General features: G+C 36.4%; 1 protein-coding gene across 20 annotated transcripts in view; it reads left to right on the forward strand.

Moving 5' to 3' along the window:
• The window catches only part of CAMK2D (calcium/calmodulin dependent protein kinase II delta), a 316489-nt gene that overhangs the window by 288484 nt on the left and 9490 nt on the right, over positions 1-18515 (forward strand). For all 20 annotated transcript variants that reach the window (XM_086704328.1, XM_086704331.1, XM_086704340.1 and 17 more), the window contains one exon: positions 15686-15761. In XM_086704328.1, the coding sequence (XP_086560454.1) occupies positions 15686-15761 (76 nt within the window). The remainder of the gene's footprint in view (positions 1-15685; positions 15762-18515) is intronic.

Below are 18515 nucleotides of genomic sequence, written 5' to 3' on the forward strand. Positions count from 1 at the left end.
ACACATGTAATTCCTAACAAAGAGACCACTGTTTGGATCCAGTTTTGTTTTTTAGAAAAAAATTATTGAGCACCGTTTGTGTGCTGGATTTGATAGACTAGGCTGAGGCTAGGAACTTGATATGCCTATGGTATATTCTAGTTCCTTTAATACTCCCAGGTCATCATCTTAGAACTTTCTTTGTCAAAAAAAAAAAAAAAAATAGAACTTTCTTTGTCTCCTCAGTTTTGCTTATACCCTGCATTCAGTCTATCAGTCTATCAGCAAATCCAACGGACTCCCCTTTCAAAATACACACATTTTTTTCCCACTTGACAGCTGCTCACTAACTCTACTCCCACCACCCTGGTCCAAGATAGTATTATCTTTTGGCCATATTATTGATATGACTTCTTATCCAGTCTGCTTGCTTTAGCATTACTTGATTGTAGTTTATTCACAACATAGCAGTCAGGGTGACACTTTCAACATATATCAGATTGTATGATGTTTCCACTCTGTATTTTCTAGTGACTGCCAAAGCCATTTTATTATTTTCTTTTTTACTTTTTATTTTTATCCCAGTATAGTTAACATACAGAGTGTTACATTAGTTTCAACATAGTGTGCCAAAGCCCTTTTAGAATTGAATGTCCCTCCATGATGAGAACTTCCACCAGCCATGCCTTCCTTTACCATCTGGCCTCCTCTCATGTTATATACCTCAGGAACACTATTCCTGAAATGTATCAAGCAGGTTCCTGCCTTAGGGCCTTTTCACTTGCTGTTCCCTGCCTGTTATGTCTTGATACACATTCCATGTTGCTTGCTGCCTCCTCTTTTTATGTCTCTGATTAAATCATATCCTCTCAGACTTTGATGACCCTGCTTTAAATTGTGCCTTCAAATCCAGCCAATTCCATTCTTCTTCTCTGCTTTGCTTTTCCCCTAGTACTTTATATTATGTGAAATATTTATTTTACTTTTTTGTTTAATGTCTCTCTCTTCCTTTACTAGAACGTAAGTTTCTTCAGGGCAGAGATTTTTGTTTTGTCCCCTGCTGTATCTGCAGTATCTAAACCAGTGTTTGGTAATAATAGGAATAATAAATATTAAATTGATGGAGGAAGGAAGTATGGTGGATACCAACCATGCCCTGTCCTACCAGCCAATAAAATGATGACAATACTTTCAAAGTTATGATCCCTCCATTTTTATCTTCATGGGTTTTTATGCAGATGCTCTGTGCCCCTCCCCCCATAATTTAGGAGCTAAAAATATAGAAATTGCAAATGTAAAAAGTAACTCACATAAGATCCTCTTCCTTGTTTGGATAGCACATGTGCTTTGATGTCACACATATTATGTTTGAATCTCAGCCCAGCCTCTGATGGGCTGTGTAATCCAACCCTTTACGTAAAACCTCTCGGAGTCATATGTACATTAGAGATGATAGTATCTCAATACTTAACTTTTTATTTTTTACCTTCAAAAGTACAGTTTGATATGCTTTATCCTAACAATAATAACAATAATAAAGCATGGTAATGTTCACTAGAGAGATTGTTAGTTAAATGCCTGGTATAATGTCTATCTCATGAGAGCTGCTTAGTGAAATTATACTATTTCTGGCCATTCTTTCCTATGAGTAGATGATATAAGCACCAAGGCTCACAATTAAAAGAGACCATAAATCTAAAGGGAACTGTTTTTTTTTTAATTTTAGAATCAGTGCTTCTATTTCCTAAGCCATTTATTTCAGACAAGTGGGTAAACATTTATAATTGTTAAGGTCATGTATAGAATTCAGCCAACTTATATACATAAACATAAAAGCTGCCCAAGTACAGAAATATTCATTTTTTGCTTTACAATAGAAGTTCTTACTTTTTAAAAAGGGTTTTATTAAAGAAAGAGTATACTTTTGACTTTTGGTGAATTTTCAAGGTAGATTATGTTAATGTTAATTCACTATTTTTTCCCTCCATGGTACCATATGCTAGACACTCAATAGATTAATAAATTATTTATGAGGTTTTTTCCATAAGTTAATTTTGTTTGAACACTTAAAATTTTGAGTTCAAAGACATACTTTGTTTGTAATTAAACATAAATGTATTAATGATTCAGCCTTCCCTCATCTAAACCAATCTTTTTATGTTTTCAAGTATTTTGAAAAATTTGCTCAGTTTTGGGGTGCTTGGATGGCTCAGTCGGTTAAGCGTCTGACTTTGGTTCAGGCCATGATCTCGCAATCTGTGAGTTCGAGCCCCATGTCAGGCTTTGTGCTGACAGCTCGGAGCCTAGAACCTGCTTTGGATTCTGTGTCTCCCTCTCTCTCTCTCCCTGCCCCTCCCCTGCTCATGCCTCTGTCTCTGTCTTTCGCTCAAAAGTAAATAAACATATTTTTTTTTAATTTGCTCAGTTTTGGCTCTTAATTATTCTTGTTGAGAGTAAAAGCATATAGACATTGTTTTCCACAAAAGTAAAATATATATTTACAAAGAAGCATATATGTGCAAAATTATTACATACTTATCAAGCAAAATGTCTCAAGAACTATTACATAAAATATCCCTCTTGGAGACTGTAACCTCCTGATAGAAGTTAACGGATCAAGTGTGAGAGACCTATTTGTCTTTTTGTTAAATAATTTATTACAGGATCATTGATTTCTTTAACATCACTACATGTGGTTATTTAGAGTGTGTCTATCTAGCAAAACACAGATGGCAAATGTTAAGGAGAGAATTTTGGATTTTAGGAAGTTTGAGTAATAGACAAAAGTCCCATTGCCATTATGTATTTTCAAATTTAAAAAGCAAAAAAAGAAAAAGAAAAAATGCTGCTCCAAAATGTCATTTGTTTATAATTTGAACTAGGGAATATCTTCAGTTGGGAAAATAACTTGTGGTGGTATCTATTTTGAGTATGTTTTTGTTCTATACCTATCTTGCTTTACTCAGAAGTCTAGTATTCTAATCAAATATTGTACCACATTATACAAAGTTAAGGTGAATAAAATGTAAAGATATTCCTGAACAGTAGATAAATAACCTCTGAAAAAATTAATGATCTTTAATGACAGACAAGGCAGCTTACTTTAAAGAGACTGCTATGACTTTTTAAAGATATTTTTGTCAGTGTAGAAACAGTGTGAGTATATGAGATTGTGTATTTTAAATCTTTCTTCAAGAAATAGCTCTTCTTGGGGCGCCTGGGTGGCTCAGTCGGTTCAGCCTCCGACTTCAGCTCAGGTCACGATCTCACGGTCCGTGAGTTCGAGCCCCGCGTCGGGCTCTGGGCTGATGGCTCAGAGCCTGGAGCCTGCTTCCGATTCTGTGTCTCCCTCTCTCTCTGCCCTTCCCCCATTCATGCTCTGTCTCTCTCTGTCTCAAAAATAAATAAACGTTAAAAAAATTTTTTTAAAAAAGAAATAGCTCTTCATAATTTTGCACGTAAACAGAGCAGGGTAAGGTGGAATTTAATAATGTCATTTAGGGGCGCCTGGGTGGCTCAGTTAAGCATCCGACTTCAGCTCAGGTCATGTTCTCACAGTCCATGAGTTCGAGCCCCACGTCGGGCTCTGTGCTGACAGCTCAGAGCCTGGAGCCTGCTTTGGATCCTGTGTCTCCCTTTCTCTCTGCCCCTCCCCTGCTCATGCTCTGTCTCTCTCTGTCTCAAAAATAAATAAAAACATTTTAAAAAAACTTTAATAATATCATTTAAATAAACAGCTAATAAAAATGAAATGTGGTGTTTACTTGTTATGGAGGATAAAACAAACAAAAAAACAAGACAAAAAGATGGGTTTTGGATGAAGGTCTGAATCTGTCCCAAAGTTGGTATCCTTAGAGTCTATACTAGAATTTTCTAACATGATCAGGGTTGTGAGTTATTGGAGAATTTTCTCATCAGTGTTATTTAAGTTATACCTCATTTCTCATCATGTTGTGTTGTGTAATCTGTTGATACAAATGCTAGAGATAATTTTTAAAGATGTTTATGGTGGTCTGCCCTGCTGAACTTCCAAGTCAGTATCTCCATGTTAAATCAAAATTATTCTCTATGAAAGATTCTTACTATTATCTTAATCTCATTTATCATTATATAGATATGAATTTTATATGTGTGGACTGTTGATTACTCACCAAACAACCTGAATGGTGTATTTGATGAATGTTCATCATTTGAATTCAACAGATAAAGGCAAAGCAATATTCCCTACTCAAAAATGTACCCATTCTAAGTTACATTTTATAATAATGTGTTAATTTAAGATAATTTACTTTATAATACATGCTAGAATAAAAGTGACAGTAATATGTTCTGAAATATATGGTTCATAAATTATTGTACTCACATTGGTTAAACAAAGAATAATTTTACTGGTTTGTAAAATTTGGTCAAGATATTACAGCAAGTACTTTTACATTACTTTCCTAAGCTGAATTTAGCACAGAATATCCCAGAGCTGAACTGATTATAGAGTGCCAATATGAGGAATCACTTTAATAAAAAGCATTTGCTATGAGAACTCACTTAAGAACTTCTGGTCTGATAGGATATTTTTACTTTTCCAAATTAAGCTTTGAAAAACGTAGTAACGAATCACAGAAATGACTCTTGGTCCTAGAAGTCTTACCAGTGCAATCTGTCAAATGCATGGGGACATCAAAAGAGTTATAGGAATTTATAACATTTTGTGAGAGGGAGTGTGTGTGTGTGTGTGTGTGTGTGTGTGTGTGTGTGTGTGTGGTGTGTTGAAAAAAGGAGGTATATGTAAGTAATTTTCCTCTAAGTTTTCCAAGTTGTGACAAAACATTGTAAATTTATATCCAAACTGACTGCAGCTCTGCCTTTTTGCTGCAGTGGTCTTGCATCTCAGAAGGCAACAGTGGTCACATGTATATAAGCACATATGTTACATTGAATGCTGCCTTTGGATGCCATAGACAAACTGACTTATCAAGAGAGTCTATCATTATTCCACAGTTTTTGAAATTAAAAATATCTCTTCATTTATGTTATTTGTCCTATAAACTTGTTACACTAGTTCCCTAACTTACTATTGATTAGAGAGGCTATAGAACTCTTGAATTATGTATGAGTGCAATTGTATTCTGTGATATGTTTTGAAAATTGTCCTCTCTCTTCCCATTTCACTGGACCTCATCTGCCCTTTCAGTTCTCATTTATTAATTCTGGAAGCTATGGATTGGATAATGATAGACTTTGTAATGAAAGCACGCCACTATTTTTGTAGCCGTTGAAGATGAGAATTAGCTAGAAAGTATGGAGTTTCAATGACAGGCGATGCTGCTACCTATTTGGGGGAATGGTTCAAAATGGGACAAGTAGACTTACTTAATGCTTAGAAAAAAGTGACATGACATTCTTAGAGTTAAAATATCTATACAGTGGTAGGTGATAAAAAAAAAAACTGCTTTCACTTCAGCCTTACTGAGACAACACTGGTATGAGAAACTTTGAAATATGACTAAGAGTTGTGTGAACATGGAGATAAGGAGAAAAGACTTCAGAAAATCAGATTGGGCTCAATAAATATGGAGGCAGAATACTATTTTTGTGTACTCTTACTGTGTTCAGTCTCAGTCTTTCTCAAAAATCACATCAGACTTCAATTAATTTTGGTAGGGTTTTTTGTTTGCTTGCTTTTTATTTTTGCTTTGTGCAAAACAAAGATTTAAAATGGTTTTGGAGTATAGAGAACATGCTCTTAAGTTTATCTTACATTCTTGGTCCCAGGGAGCATTTACAAACCTACTAGTTCAATTATTCAGAAAAGTGTAGTTACAAATAAACTTATCCAAGAATATACTGAATTCTATTTTTTGCTAAATTCAAACTGTATACTTTTTATATAGGAATGGAATAAGTTATTAAAAATAAAATATCAAGCTAAACCACAATGGAAACCATTGGGGGAGAAAAACCTACTCATGACTGCACAGGGTTTTAACCTCTCTCTCTCTCTCTCTCTCTCTCTCTCTCTCTCTATATATATATATATATATATATATATATTCTTCATATTGAAGAACAGAGCATTAACACTTTGACAATTACTTTTGACCATAAAGACACATGCTTCTTTTGGCTGATGTTATGTAAAATTAATTGGAGGGGTTAATTGGACTCATTATAGTTCCAGGGTCTGGGGAAGGCTGGATTTCCTTCTTGTCAAAAAACAAAACAAAACAAAAATTTTCCAGATATTTAAAAATTCTATCTCATTGTCTCCTTTTCAAGTCTGATTATTTTCTTTTGAGAAAATAACTTTATCACCTTGGTTCTACAGTGGAGGAAACAGATACTCCTTGAGAATGCTTAGTATCTTTGTTTCATTCAAGTGTATAAACTTGAATGCTAGTAGACTATGGTTTTTTAAAGATATAATTAATATACAGCATACAGCACTATATAAGTTTATATATAACAAATGAATTTGGTTTACATATATTGTGAAATGATTACCATAGTAGGTTTAGTTAACACTTAACATCTAATATAGATATAAAAAAAGAAATGTCTAAAAAAGTTTTTTTCTTCTGGTAAGAACTCTTGGGATGGACTTAACAACTTTCATATATACCATCTAACAGTGTTAACTGTAGTCACCACGTTGTACATGACATCCTTAGGACTTATTTACCTTATAACTGCAAGTCTGTACCTTTTTTTTTTAAGTTTATTTATTTTGAGAGAGAGAGTGCCAGCAGAGGAGGGACAGAGAGAGAGGAAGTGAATCCCAGGCAGGCTCTGCACTGTCAGCACAGAGCCTAACACAGGGCTCGATCCCATGAACTGGAACATCATGACCTGAACTGAAATCAAGAGTTGGACACTTAACTGACTGAGCCACTCAGGCGCCCTGCAAGTTTGTACCCTTTGAACATCTCCCTCCAATTCCCCCTTCTCCTATCCCAGTACTGCCTATGGTAACCAGAAATCTGATCTCTTTTTCTAGGAGTTGTTTGTCTGGTTGGGAGATTCCACATATAAGTAAAAGCATACAGTGTTTGTCTTCCTCTGTGTGACTTCATGTAGCATAATGCCCTCAAGTTTGACCCACATTATAGAGGAGACTGCAGTTTAATCCTCAAGCAATTGATGTGAATCTTTGAACCAGTTTCTTAAAATCTTTTTCTTCCATGTCATCAACTCTTAACTGGAAGTGGTACCACACATATCTGATTCACACAAATCTTAATACTAAAATACTCAATGGTATTCACAATGTTGTGCTGTTTCTAGCTTCTACAAGTCAGTTGGGGATACCAGAACAGTTATTCAATTGCTTTAATGTGGCTGGACTGAATTCTTCCATATAAGCAAATATTCTACATAACCACCTATAGTTTCTCTATACTCTAAAACTTTTTTTTTTTCAAAATTTTTTTTTTACATTTATTTATTTTTGAGACAGAGTGGGACAGAGCATGAACGGGGGAGGGTCAGAGAGAGAGGGAGACACAGAATCTGAAACAGGCTCCAGGCTCTGAGCTGTCAGCACAAAGCCTGATGCAGGGCTCAAACTCACAGACCGTGAGATCATGACCTGAGCCAAAGTCGGTCGCCCAACCAACTGAGCCACCCAGGCGCCCCTATACTCTAAAACTTAACGTAAGCCATTTTTAATGAAAATCTTTATAAGTATACATCCCTTAATTTTTTACAAAAAATAGTAAATATTTTACTTCTTTAGATCTAGAGTCATTTTAGGAATGACATGGTCATATTTTGTAACCCAATGATATCCTCACAAACTTTTTTAAAAATGTAAACCTATTTTCACTTATACTAAATGATCCCAATGCTAGAGTTTTTTTGTTTTTAAATATTTGTTAATCATCTATTGCCAAGTCATAGAAATTTAACAGGGCTAAGATTAATAGTACTTCTTCTCCCAATTAACATTTTATGCTTTGAAACTAAGAGCAGTTTTTATAGAGCAAAGTACAAAGATGATTTGAATAATTTAGTTTTGTAATCTTAAGAAACACTAGTGATTAAAGAGCTGAGTAATTGATGTCATTCAACAGGTGACTTCTGGGTAAGTGAGCTTTACAACAATTCTTGAAAGCATTACTGAGGAGAAAGTTGGTAATTTCCAGCTCTTAATTTGAGTAAAATATTCCAGGGTAAACGAGGCAACTCTAAAATCTTCTATGGGCTTGATTTTAAAAGCCAAAATAATGGAAAATATTCTCCTGAATGTTAATACATAAAACTAGTGAAATAAAAATGAAATCACTAAGAAGCAAGCTGTTAATTGCATAGGAAATGCCAAACAGCTTAGTTGATAGACACCTTTTTCTATAAACTACCAAAAGCATGAAAATGATCCTAATTTGTATATTTGCCGAAGATAATAACTATTCCTAAGAGTTATTTTTGTTAATGGCAGTGTGGAAAAAGACAATGAAACCATGGGGCACCCAGTTTTGTGAAATCGGTATAATAATTAATTACAACCTTGGCCCAGTAATTAAGTAGTCAGTCACCTTGCCAGAGTAAGTTCAAAGACACTTAGGTGGTTCATTTAAGTTTATTATTTCAAAATATTGAATTAGGCACTGTGGGCTGGAAAGGAACATAGATTAGCGAATTAAACAGATACCTCAGCCAAATAAAGTTCCAGCCCTGGCACAGCTTCTGACTTTGCTGGATGACTTGAGCAAGTCACTTAACCTCCCTGTCCTTCAAGTCTCTGGCAGCCAAGTGCCCGATACCTCTGAGATATGTAAAAAGAAGAAGTTAAATTAAATAGAACTATACCTCTTGGCAAAAAGTAAATGAGCAGAATTGCTAGTGAGCTAATAGACCCCAAAAAGCTAAAATTTTAATTGTGCAACTTTTGATCATTAAGTAGTCTTTAGGCACAGTTCACTAAAAGATTTCAGTGTATGATACTGTGCTAACATTTTAGTAAAGATCAACTTGCATCTATAAATTCAGTTCATTTCCTAGTCTGAGTTTCACAGTAGACAAGATAGACACCTGAGTAAGGTTAATTGTCAAGTGGTTTCATCTCAGCAAACTTCTTAATCCAAAATCTATAACTACTGGAAAGTTCAAGCTTGAATAACTAGGATATTTCTCTGAACTCAGTTCTCTTGAAAAGAAATTACAAGTTTAAACATTGGCTAGATATGCCCAGTTTATCTTACTAGATCTATACAAATTACTCTGGCATCTAAAATACCATGGCGTCACACAGAGTGGTCATTCTGCTGATTCTGAGCTATGCAAGATCCGTAAGTGCCCTTTCTTTTTTTTTAAGGGATTTTATGGGTTTTTAAGTTTATTTATGACAAAGAGAGAGATAGAGACAGAGAGAGAGACAGAGAGACAGCATGAGGGAGCAGGGTGGGGCAAAGAGGGAAAGAGAGAATCCCAAGCAGGCTCCATGCTGTCAGCACAGATCCTGATGCAGAGCTTGAACCCATGAACCGTAAGATCGTGACCTGAGCCTAAACTAAGAGTTGGACACTTAACTGACTGAGCCACCCAGGTGCCCCCATAAGTGCCTTTTCAGTTAGCCCAGTTACTTTCAAACTGCTGCCAGACGTGATCATCACCAGCATACTTGGCATTTAATGTTTCAAAATGTACATAATATTTTATACACCTCATCTATGTATTCATATGTGCATGCATGTATAGGAATTTATTCAGTGCCAGGTGTTGAAGGTAGAAAACTGTCAAGTCCTGCCTGAGCAGATTTATGAACATCCTGTGACAATGCTTTAGGAAGACTGCAGTATAACCAAAGAGTTGTGAATAGCACTTAAGAAAGGCTAAAGGAAAGAGATAGCTTTGGAGCAGAATATTGAAGGTTTCCAGACAGAAGAGGGGGAGTTTTCAGACAGAAGAAATGGTAAGAAGAAAGCCAAAACATTATCAAAGATCCAGGATTAGTTGAGGAAAAGTGAGACACTTGGTGTAGTTATAGAATAGGTTATATGGGACTCCTGGGGGAAAAGAAGTGTGAAGAGTCAAAGCTAGAAAAATAAAGTAGGAAGATCTTTCAAGAACAAAGAATATTGGGCTTGGCTTCTAGACAGTGGGGGAAAGGCATGGTTAGCCCTATTCTATAGAGATGATTTTACAACAGTGAGGGGTGGAGAGTGGGAGTGAGTGGGATGTGACCTTGGAGCAGGAGTGGTTAGGAACTTCTATGAGCCTGAATCAGAGAAGTGGCCATTAGCCTAAAGAGGAATAAATGGATCTAAGAAAGATGTAGATGAGTGAAGAAGAACTGGTGATCAGCTCTATGAAGAACTGAAAGAAAAGGAAGTGTCAAGGCTTTTGGTTTGGGCAACTGAGCAGATTATGTCATCACTATCCAAGGTGAGTGATAGAAGACAAGCAGCAGGTTTCTCAGGGAAGATACTTGAGGTCCATCTTGGCACCCTACTAGGTCTGAAATGCCAGGGTAACTGGAGATGTTACAAATCAGATAGAAATATGAACTTGGAGCCCAGAAAGGTTTAAGGTTAGTGATAGAGATTTGGCAGTCTTCATTATATGGTCAAAGCCAGAGGAATAAATGAGATTGCCAAGGGCAAGCAAACAGACGGAGAGGCTAAGGATATACCGTAGGAGACATCATGTAGATGATAATGGAAAATTAAATGACTTGTGGAGGACAATATGAGGACAAAGGAGAATACAGAGTCTAGAAGTAACCCAAGGTTTTGAGCTGGGAGACCAGTAAAATTGTGGTTGCATTAGCAAAAATAAGGAAGCCAAAAAGAGAAAGAAATTTGATGGTTAGTTTTAGATAAGTTGAAGAGTATTTTCTTTCACTGTCAGTAAACAATAAGGTATGCTTCTTAAAATCTGAATTGCTTTATTAGTTGTATATTTTTTAAAGGCTCTCTGACCATCATTTAAAAATGAAGTATTTATATGTTGGAAAGGCCACTGGATTGGGAATCAGAAAGCGCTTGAGTCTGTTCTAGACCCATTGTTCATTCAAATATTTATTAAGCATGTACTATGCTAGATGTTGGGTTGCAGTGGTTAGTTATCTGCCCCTGTGGAGCTTACAAATAGAGAAAATGTAATCAAATCCACACAAATAAATATGTAAATTCTAGTATACTAAGTGCCTTTAAACAGCAGTTGTAGGAGAAGATAAGTGTGAATTTATGACATGGAGACCTCTCCTAAAATGAGGGTCAGAGAAGGCTTTTTCAAAGAAATAATAGTTGAGATCTGATAAAAGAAGTGGAAGCAAAGATGGGGGACAGCTCTCCAAGAGAGGATAATATATACGGGCTAACACTAGAAGGCAGTTTGGCCATTTTCCATTTCTGAGAATAGGCTGTATGGGTGGAGTGGACAGGAAAAGTAAAAGGGCCTTTGAATGAGTCTGGTGAGATGAGCAGAGTCGAGATTATGCCAGATTTCATAGTGTCTCTTCAGATAACTTATTATGAAATGATGGGTGCTTACACCAGAGTGGTGGTGAAGAAGGTAAGAACTAATATGTAATACATTTTATTTTTTTAATTTTTAAAAAAATGTTTAGTGTTTATTTGAGAGAGAGATAGAGACAGAACATGAGTGAGGGAGGGACAGAGAGAAAGGGAGATAGAGAATTTGAAACAGGCTCCAGGCTCTGAGCTATCAGCACAGAGCCCCACGCAGGGCTTGAACTCACGAACCACGAGTTCATGACCTGAGCTGAAGTCGGACGTTTAACCAACTGAGCCATCCAGGCGTCCCAATATGCAATATATCTTAAAAGGCAAAATCAACAGAACTTGAAAGATTGGATGGGGTGTGTAGGATAAGGGATTCAAAGATGATTCTCAGGTTTCTGGCTTATGCAACTGGATGATGATGTTGCCATTCTCCAAGAGAGAGATCCCTGGAAAAGCAAGTAGATTTGTGCAGGTAGAAGTTCATTAGATCAGTTTAGCGTATGTTGGGTTCAAGATGCATTTGAGATATCCAAATGAAGATTCCAAAATAGGCACTGACACACAGAGGTAGAGGAAAAGACTAGAAAAAAGGAAGTAACAATGTGCCAGTCACTGGGACATAAATAGCAATATAAAACACTGGTGTGGAAGGGTTCAGAAGGATACAGTGTGTGTTGAGAAGGGCCTCAAATTGAACCTTTGAAAGGAATTAAAACATTTAAAGTCCAGGTAGAGAAAGAGAACATAGTAAATAAGAGATCATATGATCACACAATTATTAAGAAAAGCAGGAAAGCAGTAAAAGTATTTCAAGATGGAGGGAAGGAGTAATCAGCAAACTCTGTGTCCCTTGGTCAGTGCCTATATTCTCTGTACTTACCTGTAAAACCGGTAGGTAATGTTTGTGTGCATATCCCAGAACGTTGTTGGTCATCGTTCAGATCTGATAATGTTTGAGAAATGTTGAAATCTATCCATTGTTTTATTATGTACTTATTCTCAGTTCCCAGGGTTTCTTGTTTTGTTGGTTGGTTTTTAACACTGGGGCCATTCACATCCTTATCTAACAGTCCTCTTTAGAAAAATAAGGGAGCCAAAAAGAATATGAATTTGAACATGAAAATGTTTCTAGGTCTTTTGCATGGTTGCATGGGAAGCAATTACACTCAGAATCTGAAACATCTCTCCCACTTACTTTTCTCTCCTGCCTTTCCCCTAGGAACCTGGAAATCCCCACAAACTACTTTGGGACTTATGGGTATAGGCTTCAGTACCTTTATTCTGTAAATGAAACTACTGAGTAATCAGTTCCCAGTGATTAAAGTGCTAGCTAAAGACGGAAAAACTTCTGGTATGCAGGGAATGCCATATTGGTACAGTTTTCCTTCATCTGAATTGTTAAATAGTGACACATCACAAGCTGTCCCCAGTTTGAATTCTGGAGTGGTCATTACTTGATATTTAGGAAGAGGGAAGGCCAGACGATAGGGGTCCCTTTCTACAGAAGATAGGCAGGCAGCCAGGCACCTAGCACAGTGACTGTCCCTTAACCTCACTTCTGAGAAGTAGATTGTCTCTTATCCTCACTGTTCGCTAGCGAGCACCAAAACCTCACTCTTCCTGTAGGTCACTGTGGCAATAGTCCCAACCACAGTAGACTACTATATACAAATGATTCATTTCCAGACTTCTGCTTTCCTTTAAAGAGTCAGCTGTCATGTGCTACCTGTGACTCACTCAGGCTCCTTTGCCCCAGGGAAGTAAGCACTCTAAAGATTCCTGAGTTCCAGGGCCAAGCCAAGATTGTCATGTTGTTTTCCTGATGATGCAGCACAGAAGCATTCTCACTAATTCCCACTTGCTGTGCTGCCAGCTAAAGGACCATTGTTTCTGAGCCTAAGACCTAAGAGAGAAGGCAATTTGTGTTGCTTTGATTGTGCAGGACAAAAATTAAGCCAGTTGTAGCCTGTAAACTATTAAAGAGATAATAAGTATTTCCACAGTGACTCACAGTATGAGAGATGGCCATACCTAAAGTCGATATTCTAATTCCATATTTTGTTTATCAGGGAAGGTAGAGATGTTCAGAAAATTCAGAACGTGACCTTGAACTTTTCACGCTCTGTAAACTGAGCCTTAGCCTAATGAAGCTCTACAAAGGGTACTGATTTCACATTCGTTTTTCTTCCATCTCATTTTTAAAAATTGACATTTTCTAAACTGTAGTTTTTTACTTAGCAAACTAGGAAATATATTAGCTTTAAACAAGGATTTAATTTTGAGGAGGTTTTGATATTCACATTTTCTTAATCTCCTTTTCTGAGCACCAGTGTCCTTTATATTCCAGAATCGGGTCAGCTGTCATGCACTTTTGCCAAATGTTCATACTGTTGAGGCCAGAAACAGATGAATCACTTATTGCCTAACTAAATTAAGCTAAAATGTGCCACTGGTGGCATCCCTATTACAGAATTATTCCCTGCTACTACTTGTGTCAGTATGTTTTGGTGTTGGATATATTCTAGATATTCATAAATCAACTGAACAAGGGCAAAAAATGTTTTAAATGCGTGTAGGAGCTAAGAAAATTTTTTTTATTATATAAATGAAAGTTAATAATGTAACGAAAATGAAATCTAACCTATATAGTGATTTTTTATATTATCAACCTTGGCATTATTAGCAGTCATATTTTATAGGGTAGTCTCATATAATATAAATGAGGTTAGGTTTACAGAATATTTATTTTAAATAAGGAACATCATAACTTGGAAAATGTAAGCATTTAACTTTGTGGTTAAAACATGTTTAATAATGATCGGTTTCATTAAAAATACATATTGGTTGCCTTTAATCAATAACAAAATGGGGTGCCTGGATGGCTTGGTCGATCAAGTGTCCAACTCTTGTTCTCAGCTCAGGTCATGATCTCACAGTTGGTGAGTCCTCAGCCGGGCTCTGCGATGACAGCGCAGAGGCTGCTTAGGATTCTGTCTCCCCTTCTCTCTGCCCCATCTCTGCTTGCACTCTCATTCATTCTCTCAAGATAAACAAACTTTGGAAAAAAAATTATCTAAAACCAGACTTCCGCTTTTTCTGTTATGAATAGCAGCTTCACTAAGATAGAATGAATATAACTCTTCGTGACTCTCCTAGTTAATTTCCAGTGATTTAAGGACGTATCACAATGTTCTTAAAGCAAAACTCATAGAAATTTAAATTTTAAAAATTTCATGCATTAATTTCATTAGTAACAATAGAATTCTGAAATCAAAAGATTATCATTAATGGCAGTTGATCAAATTCACACATTTATTGATCACCTATTTTAAAGACATTGGAATAAAACTTAGAGGATGCAAAAAATAGCCTCCCCCCCCACACCAAGGGAACTTTTAATTTAACTAGAAAGACCATCACACAGTGAACAAAGTTTAATAACAATTTAAAACTAGTAATGATTTAACTAAAAAAGGTGTTGTGGTATTATAGCATATGCTTCATTACCAAATGAATGATACACTGTAGGCATTCAGAAAAGGCAAGGAACATTTGCAAAGGTAATCAGAAAGGAATTTACTGAATAAGTGGGATTTGAGCCAAGCCAACTATTAATAATTTTACCAATTGTGGGCTGGAAATAGAAACAAAGCATGTTTGGTGTTGGAATTGACAGCTCTTCAGGGAGGTTCCATCGAACTATCTGCCTATGTCCACATATTGATTCATATGTTGGTTTTCCAATTCATAGAGTTCACTGAAGGCCATTTGTCTAAATATGATGTCATTTATAGTGTCGGCATCCCCTTTTGCAGAGTTGGTTGAGCTGAACGGTAAAAAGTATCTGAAGTGTCTCAATGTAAAAGATCCTCTGTATTCTGAAGATAGACATACATCTGTTAAATGTTCAAAGAAAAAAAAAATTACAAACCCAATTATGTTGATGAAGGTAATGAGAACTTATATAGCCTGGAATTTCTAGGTGACTAAAGGTCCTGTTAAAATGCAGATTCTGAATCTGTAGGTCTGGAGTAGACCTGAGAATCTGTGTGTCTTACAGCCTCCCAAAAGAAGTCGATGATGCTGATCTCTGCACTATAAACAGCAAGATTGTAGAGAGAATAACACCATGTTTGGGGGACGGATGGGTCTTAAATGTTAAAACTCTAAGAAAAATAGCAATATTGTTAGAGTTTTATGAGAACAAAGGACAAAAGCCACATAAAATAATCTATCTTTGCCTTTAGCACGAAAGCAAGAAATTATCAAAGTCACTGAACAACTGATTGAAGCTATCAACAATGGGGACTTTGAAGCTTACACGTGAGTAGAGGCACATTTATTTTGCTTTCATGCATGTGAACAAAATATTTTATATATGAGTGCATTCTTCAGTGTACCGGAATTCATGTATATTTAACCCCAGGTTTGAGGTCAATGATAGCTTTATTTCATAAATAAATAGGATTTACAGAGGAAACACAAAGCTTCTGATAGGAGGATTGGTGCTCTCCCGGTCAATGCACAGACTTGTAATCACCCACTCCTCCATATGAGGAAGGCATTCCAGGCAGAGCATCCATGAGAGCAAAAACACAAGAGACAGGAAAGCACATAGAAGTACATTTTGGTTTAAGAGATGTTTTGCCTCGCAGCTCTGTCAAGATCCTGGGACAGATCCATATCACCCAGAAGGTGACATGAGGCAGCCTTCTACCTCTTGGGCCAGCACGCCTCAACCTTTGTCTCTTTTATGAGTTTGTCTCTTAGGTAACAGTTTATTTGAAGAAAGTCCCAATGCTTAAAGTTTATGAACTACTGGACCATAGGGTATATAAAGGAAATCAAGTAAAAATAAAGCATTCAAATAAATAGGCGTATTTCACAAAGTATGTAGGTCAACAAGCTAGCCATTTGGACAAAGATAAAAATCAGTCCAAGCCTTCCTCTTACTCCATATGAGTGAGCTCCTCTTGAATGAAAGAGTTCAATGCAAAAAGATTGAATTTGATCTCTGATTGGAAAGACCTAAGTTTAAAAGCAGAGAAAGTAATGACAAATGAGAAGATAAAATGATTAGTCTACCCAAATAGATAAAACTTGTATACTTAAAAAAAAAAAAAAAAAAAAGAAAGAAAGAAAGAAAGCCCAAATGTTCAAATGTGAATGCAAGAGCATTTTCTGCCAGTCAGATCAGCAGGGGTAAAAATTGCTGACAAGCAGTGGAGTGCAGATACTGTAGGACTATGATGACTTTCCTCCAACACTGGATGGAGTATAAATGGAGGCAAAAATTTAGGTTGGTAGTAGTGGCAGTGGTTAGAAGGGACGTTTAGTTCTTATATACCAGAAAGCATTTATTTCAAATTTATTTATTTCTAAAGTTTCAAATTGTTTTAATCCTCTGATTTTACTGATAAAAATTTAACATGGGTATGGGAGCACCTGAGTGGCTCAGTTGGTTGAGCGTTCAACTCTTGATTTTGGCCCAGGTCATGATGTCAGGGTTTGTTAGATCGAGACTCTAGTTGGGCTCTGCCCTGACAGCACAGAGCCTGCTTGGAATTCTCTCATGACCCCTGTTAATGCACACTCTCTCAAAATAAGTAAATAAACTTTAAAAAATTTAACACGGGTATGGATTTTTAATCTAAAGCATGGACAAAAAATATAAACAAAAATATTATTGAAGCGATGTTCATAATAGTGAAAAATTGGAAACATATGTCCGACATTAAGGAAACCATTAAGTAACGTGGTGCATTTGGTACAGTGGATGTTTATGTAGTTTCTAGAAATCTGGCAAATGCTTATGATGTAATTATAATGTACATAATTATTCCAACTACATGAGAAAAAGCATTAAAAATAGAATGAGATATGACAAATTGGTTTTGAAAAGGAAAAAAGGACATTGCCTCTGGGAGATGAAATTATGTGTGAATTTTTTTCTTGCCTTTTTTCCCAAATTTTATATAAGGTATTGCTTTTATCATCTGTTATAAAATATGAAAAGTAAATGAGTTTAAGAACTAAATTAAATGCAGGATTGCTTCTTGTAAATTAAATGTGTAAATGCATATACATGCAAACACATGCATATGCATGTGTATATATTTGTGTGTATCAGCTATTTTCACATGATTTAATAAAGTACACTTGAAATAGTAAGATGTGAAGTTTAAAATAAAACTCTCGGGGCGCCTGGGTGGCGCAGTCGGTTAAGCGTCCGACTTCAGCCAGGTCACGATCTCGCGGTCCGGGAGTTCGAGCCCCGCGTCAGGCCCTGGGCTGATGGCTCAGAGCCTGGAGCCTGTTTCTGATTCTGTGTCTCCCTCTCTCTCTGCCCCTCCCCCGTTCATGCTCTGTCTCTCTCTGTCCTAAAAATAAATAAACGTTGGAAAAAAAAATTAAAAAAATAAATAAAACTCTCGTTGGAGACCAGAGCTCCCTTTGTCCCATAGAAGCTGCTCTTCTATTGTTCTGCTGAGAACTCTATTAAGAAAAACATGAGAACATGTTCTCCAAATATGAGAATACTATTTTCAAATATGTATTTTTTTTGTAATAGCATTCTCCTGTAGAATAGTAAAAAAGTGTATTTTGTTGGTGGTCGTAACCAGGCAAAATTGGAACGTTTCCTATATTCTAAGACAGGTTAATGTAAGGTATTTTAAATAATGCAGTCCATTATTTAAATAATGGAATCACATCTGTTTACCTACAGAGGCCTGTAATCTGGCCTGATGTTTCAACTCAGGCCCAGGGATAATTCAACAGGACCTTACGTGGGAGCTTTTTGGATGAATACACTGGTAAAGCCCTGTCAACTGGTCCTTAGGACACCTGTTCAGAGCATGTGTGTTCACACATATATATATATCAAGTGGCAGCTTTGTGAATCCTTTATTAATCCAAAGCCTATGACAGGTGATAAATGCATATATACAGAGGAGAGAGAAAGAAAGAACAGATTAACAGGTTTTCAGACCTATTGACTCTTTTTGGTGGTTGGTAAAGAGATCCATCATAGTACAGTGATTCTCAGATGATTTCAGCACCACTATAAGGTAGTAA

The sequence above is a fragment of the Puma concolor genome, chromosome B1 (assembly GCF_028749965.1).
Source record: "Puma concolor isolate L17-30 chromosome B1, mPumCon1.1.hap2, whole genome shotgun sequence".
Classification (NCBI taxonomy): domain Eukaryota; kingdom Metazoa; phylum Chordata; class Mammalia; order Carnivora; family Felidae; genus Puma; species Puma concolor.